This window comes from Talpa occidentalis, unplaced genomic scaffold (genome assembly GCF_014898055.3).
Source record: "Talpa occidentalis isolate TD23 unplaced genomic scaffold, MPIMG_talOcc4v2.1 talOcc4.16, whole genome shotgun sequence".
NCBI classification, from domain to species: Eukaryota; Metazoa; Chordata; class Mammalia; order Eulipotyphla; family Talpidae; genus Talpa; species Talpa occidentalis.
Genome location: NW_023601653.1, coordinates 76,196,952 through 76,202,679, shown reverse-complemented (window position 1 = coordinate 76,202,679; position 5,728 = coordinate 76,196,952). Strand labels below are relative to the sequence as shown.

The 5,728-nt window shown below is 57.8% G+C and overlaps 1 protein-coding gene across 1 annotated transcript; it reads left to right on the top strand.

Moving 5' to 3' along the window:
* The first annotated feature begins 381 nt into the window (after window positions 1–381).
* Window positions 382–4,682, top strand: WNT10B (Wnt family member 10B). Its single transcript, XM_037515358.1, has 4 exons — window positions 382–507; window positions 640–902; window positions 2,611–2,984; window positions 3,615–4,682. Exons 1-4 carry the CDS (start codon window positions 428–430, stop codon window positions 4,071–4,073), a joined length of 1,176 nt encoding a protein of 391 aa, XP_037371255.1. The 5' UTR covers window positions 382–427; the 3' UTR covers window positions 4,074–4,682.
* Window positions 4,683–5,728: the final 1,046 nt, after the last annotated feature.

Here is a 5,728-nt window from a genome sequence, read left to right as displayed (position 1 = left end):
GATCACACCCCCTAGCCGTGTGCGGGCAGAGCTGCGCTCCGCAGGGCGGCGAGCCGGGGCCCTGGCGCAGGGAGCGGGGGGCAGCGTGGAGGAGCAGGAGCTCGTGAGTCTGTGGGTCTGGATCTGCATGTGCGCGGCGTGAGCCCGACTTCTGGTCTGGCTGGGGGGCTGCGGAGGCGCCCACGGACGTCTCAGCCGCCTGGTGGACTTTCCTCCGGGGCCCAGGGACTCTGGGCATGGAGGGGGCATTCTTGTTTTGTTTGGGGCAGGACGAGAAAGGCCAGTGGCATGGGGCAGAGAGGAGCCTGAGGTTGGGCGTCCTTGGAGGGGGCCTGGGGGATCCCGCTCCCTTGGGAAACCTTCAGCCTCTCTGTCCCGCAGGCCCTGACCCATCTGCCCACCCGGGCCTTCGGGTGGGGGCTCTGACATGCCCACGCCGGAGGAGCCGGGGCCGCGGCCTCTGCCCCTGGGCCTCGCGGGTCTTCTGCTGCTGGCGTTGTGCAGTCGGTGAGGAGAGCCCCGAGCCCAGCCCGAGGGGAGGACAGTCCTGGGCCAGAGGCTCCCACCCTGGGTGGGGGAGCAGTCCGAGGGCGCGCCGGGCTTGCCCCAGAGCCCCCCAACCACCCTCTCGGTCCCCAGGGCCCTCAGCAATGAGATTCTGGGCCTGAAGCTGCCCGGAGAGCCGCCGCTGACCGCCAACACCGTGTGCCTGACGCTGTCGGGCCTGAGCAAGCGGCAGCTGGGCCTGTGCCTGCGCAGCCCCGACGTGACGGCGTCGGCGCTCCAGGGCCTGCACATCGCGGTCCACGAGTGTCAGCACCAGCTGCGCGACCAGCGCTGGAACTGCTCGGCGCTCGAGGGCGGCGGCCGCCTGCCGCACCACAGCGCCATCCTCAAGCGCGGTGAGCCGGGGCGGGGGGTGGGGGCCGGCCGGGGCGAGCGGGGGAGGGAAGGGACAGGTTCACGACTCGGGGAGGGGCCTGGGCGGGAATTCCCCCTGGGAGCCGCCCCGAGCCGGGCCGGACCGCTCGTCTGGGCCGCGGGGCTGCCGACTTCCACCTGCGCGCTGCGGGCGAGGCAGCTGGGTCTCTGCTCCCCCACCCGAGGGCCCCTCTTTGCCGCCTCCTCCCAGCTCGAGCTGGCTTGCACCTGTGAGCCAGAGATGCCCCCAGTCCTGAAAGTTTCAAACGCCACCCCACCTCCTCCAATTGCCTCCCCCCTCCCTCTTCTAGGGACAAGCCCAGACTGGTATCCCCAGGGCCTCAGCGGGGGTGGGGTGACGCCCCCGACCGTTTAAGGGTTAAACCTACTCCCCTAATTGCTGGGGTTCCCAGGAGCCAAAGCTGGGAACAAAGACCCTGATGGCTTTGAAGCTGGGGAGCAGCCCCCTCCTCTCTGCTGTGGGGGCCCCAGCTGGCTCTCACCTGAGCAGGTGAGGGATGGTTGGAGGGGCTGGGAACAGGTCATTTGGGGCCCCGTCTGGGAGGCATGGTCTGGGCGACATCGCTGCCCTTTGCCAGGCTATGCCCAAGTTTACTCCTTGGAGGAATAAAGATCCCTCCCAGGCGCAACTCAAGGGTGGGGGCAGTACTTCGGGGACTATAGGGTTAATAGGCAGCTGCCATCTGCGGGGGAATTCCCAAGACGTGTGCAAACAGCTTCACCCCTGGAGGCTTGGGGTTGGGGGGATCAGGAGGCTGAGCCAGGAGCCCTGCATCCTGGGGTGGAAGAGGCCTGACCCCTAAGGAGGTACTGTCTCTCATTCTCTCTGGGCCCAGGGAGCCCCCAAATGAAGGGAAGTCAGAGACCCCCACCTACTCCACAGGGCCTGGTGGGGGAGAAGGCTTTGACACCCACATGAGGATGGTGTCTGTCTAAGCTTGAGAAAGGCTTGTCATCCTGAGCCTCTGTGACCCCCCAAAACATAACAAAGAAGTCAACATTTTAAGAGGGCCTTAGGGAAAATCACTCCACCTCTCCCCCCCTCCCAGGCTTTTATAGAGTAATAGCAGGTTAGGATAAACATAAAGGGCAGTCTTGAAGGGCAAATATAAAACAAGAAACTGGAAAGGGGAAGGACAGCTCCACAGTGCTTTTGGGGGTATTGGGATGTTGGAAGGCACATTGGCTTAGGGACTGATTAAAATAAAGTGGGGGGGGGGTGGGCACGGATCCCAAAGGCCTCCGTTTTCGCCCTACCCAAGCTCCCTGCAGGTCTGGGGAATTTCTAAGGCTTTCAGATGTAGAGCTCCGAGAACACACCTTCAAAGCTCTCAGGGATTCCCTCTTAGTCATCGCCCAACCCCAGGGGTCCTTCCCTCTAGGCGGGCGCTTTCATCCACACCTGAAAACCCCAGACTGAGAGAGAACAGGCCTCCGCGAGCTTCTCACCCATCCTCTCCCATTATAGATGAGAAAACGGAGGCTCTGTGCTGTCTATTCCCTCTTTCTCTCAAGATTTTCTCCCCAATTACTCCGCTGGTACATGGCAGGGGCAGGATTCAGCTAGGAATTTCTGGTATTGGAAGGTAGAAGTTGAGTTCCCTCTGCTTCCCTACTCTGGGCTGCCTGTCAACCTGACCCCCACCGTCACACCCTTCTCACCCCCAGGTTTCCGCGAGAGTGCTTTCTCCTTCTCCATGCTGGCCGCCGGGGTCATGCATGCGGTAGCCACGGCCTGCAGCCTGGGCAAGCTGGTGAGCTGCAGCTGTGGCTGGAAGGGCAGTGGCGAGCAGGATCGGCTGAGGGCCAAGTTGCTGCAGCTGCAGGCGCTGTCCCGGGGCAAGAGTTTCCCTCACTCCCTGCCCAGCCCTGGCCCTGGCTCAGGCCCCAGCCCTGGCCCCCAGGACACATGGGAATGGGGTGGCTGTAACCATGACATGGACTTTGGAGAGAAGTTCTCTCGGGATTTCTTGGATTCCAGGGAAGCTCCTCGGGACATCCAGGCACGAATGCGAATCCACAACAACAGAGTGGGGCGCCAGGTACGTGGTGCAACTTGTTCTGGGTCTCCCTAGCATTTGGAGGCCTGGCTAGAGTGGGAGAGGCACAGCAGAGGACGAGGATGAGAGTGGTGGGCGCCTGCCTCTCCCCATCTGGTTGGCCTCGGGCAAGTCACTCTACCTCAGTTTTGCATCTGAAAAGTCTAATGCGACCTACCTCACTCCGAGGAGAGCTAGCACAGGGAGCACACCGCACGGTATCTAGCCCTTGGCAGGTACTCCTTACAAGGTAGCTATTATTATAGTTGTCCGACCTACAGAATTTAGGGGTCGTGTGGGTCAGACCCCCCTTTTAACCATGCTCATTCTGGAAAGAGCACTGGACTGGGAGTCAGAACAACTGGAGTTGAGTCCTCTTCCCACCCAGCTACCAACTGAGTCTCCCTTATCAACTAGCGACTGACGGTGAACAAATCCCCTTGCTCTGGCTTCTGTTCTCTCACCATAAAATGAGGGTGTCGGGTTGTTGGCCGCCTGCGCAGTTGCCCTTTCTCTTCTGATGTTCGGGGTCATTCTTGCCTCCATTCCTCGCTCTGGTGATCCTCTCTCCTGTGCCTCTGCGCTCGGTCCTCTTGCTGCCCTCCCTTTCACCTGTCCCCCGTGACCCTCCAGGTGGTAACAGAAAACCTGAAGCGGAAATGCAAGTGCCACGGCACGTCAGGCAGCTGCCAGTTCAAGACCTGCTGGAGGGCGGCCCCGGAGTTCCGGGCCGTGGGGGCAGCGTTGCGGGAGCGGCTCGGCCGGGCCATCTTCATCGATACCCACAATCGGAACTCCGGAGCCTTCCAACCCCGCTTGCGTCCCCGCCGCCTCTCGGGGGAGCTGGTCTACTTTGAGAAGTCTCCTGACTTCTGTGAGCGAGATTCCGCGGTGGGCTCCCCCGGCACCCGAGGACGGGCCTGCAACAAGACCAGCCGCCTGCTGGATGGCTGTGGCAGCCTGTGCTGTGGCCGTGGACACAACGTGCTCCGGCAGACGCGAGTGGAGCGCTGCCACTGCCGCTTCCACTGGTGCTGCTACGTGCTGTGTGATGAGTGCAAGGTCACGGAGTGGGTCAATGTCTGCAAGTGAGGGTCAGCCTCACGCGGGACTGCGGAAAGGAGGGGCACCTCTGCAGCCTTTTGCTCTGTTCCCCCCCAACACACCATGGTCAATCTTGGCCCCCGGCCACTCAAGGTATCCACCTGGAAACAGCTTTGCAGATGTAGGAAGTCAGATGGGGTCTGTGACATGTAGCCTTCTCATTCACAGTGGAGGGATTTGGGGCAGAAGCTGCCGCCCCTCTTTTGCTCCTGAAAAACCTGAATGAACTAAGAGGAAATACACTGTATTACCTCCCTCTCCCCAGCTCTGGGGTCCCTTGAACTGATTCATCGTCCCGTAGGCTGGGAGTCCCTGCAGTCTGACCACGCCTCTCCTTTGAGGGATCGCCCCAGGCATCCGTCGGAGCCTGGAGACCTGTATCCAGAAAAAGATTATAGACTCCGCTGGCTGTTCCCCGACTCCTCCACTGCAGCCTGGACTCCCTGCAGCCTGGACTCCCTCTGATGGGGCAACGGGAGCCGGTGAGAGAGAGGTTTTTCTTAGGGAAGGAAAGAGGTGCGAGGGATGCGCTCCCCTAGTCTGAGTCTTCTGTTCCGGCCTTTTAAGGAAGCCTCTTCCTCCCATTTAGATGTTAAAGAGAACCCTCTAGGGGAAGAGTTTTACCTAAAACTCTCGGAGCCTCCTTTTCTTTTTTTTTCAGCAGGAGGCGTGGGGATGGATAATTTATTGTACTGAGACGTGTTCTTGGTTCCTGTTTGTAACTAAAATAAATTAAGTTACTGGACCAGTGGATTCAGAGGGTGAAATTTCTTTTTATTTATTTATTTATTTATTTATTATTGTTATATTCCCCATACAATTGCAGCCCCCCCATTCTGACCCCAATCCCTCCCCTCCCGCCCCCGCCCCCCTAAAAGTGTCTCTGGTTCATAGTTTTTTGTTGATTTTGATTTTCACTTTCTTATAGTTATTCATTTTCCTGGTCCCTTATTTAAGTTTTCTAGATTCCTGCTATGAGTGAGACCATCCGGTATTTTTCTTTTTCTTTTTGGCTTATTTCGCTGAGCATGATCCCTTCCAGCGCCATCCATGTTGCTGCAAATTGCATGTGTTTATCTTTTTTGAATGCTGAGTAATATTCCATGGTATATATGTACCACATCTTCTTGATCCAGTCATCTCTTTTTGGGCATTTGGGTTGTTTCCAAAGCTTAGCTATTGTAAACAGTGCTGCTATAAACATAGGGGTGCAGGTGTTCTTTGGAATTGATGTTTCTGTGTCCTTTGGGTAAATACCTAGGAGTGGAATTGCTGGATCATATGGAAGCTCTATGTTTAGTAGGTCCAGAAATCTCCACACAGCTTTCCACAGTGGTTGTGTTATAGGACAGGGAGAGGGGCAGCCCAAACCCCGCAAACCTGCCTATTCTAAATGGGTTCTGCCATCCGCCGCATCAACACAAAACATATAAGACTTTAATGGGAAGGAACTTTAATAAAACTAGGAAACAATACAGGTAAGGCAAAGAGTCTAGTTTCTAAATGAAGCACCCAAAGTTACCCGTCCCCTCGTGGGTAAAAGTCCATCCATATGGGATCGGCCCAGAACAAGGCCCCAAAGCCTGCTACAAGTCTAAAGCATCTTCCAGTGGGGACCCACAGAAAAGGGTCACAAACAACCA

What these genes read in the sequence shown, in the direction of transcription:
- WNT10B (XM_037515358.1), top strand. Translation starts at nt 428, where the DNA reads ATGCCCACGCCGGAGGAGCCGGGGCCGCGGCCTCTGCCCCTGGGCCTC. An exon ending in CAGCGCCATCCTCAAGCGCG is followed by an intron (nt 903 to 2,610) that starts GTGAGCCGGGGC and finishes TCTCACCCCCAG; the next exon opens with GTTTCCGCGAGAGTGCTTTC. An exon ending in ACAACAGAGTGGGGCGCCAG is followed by an intron (nt 2,985 to 3,614) that starts GTACGTGGTGCA and finishes GTGACCCTCCAG; the next exon opens with GTGGTAACAGAAAACCTGAA.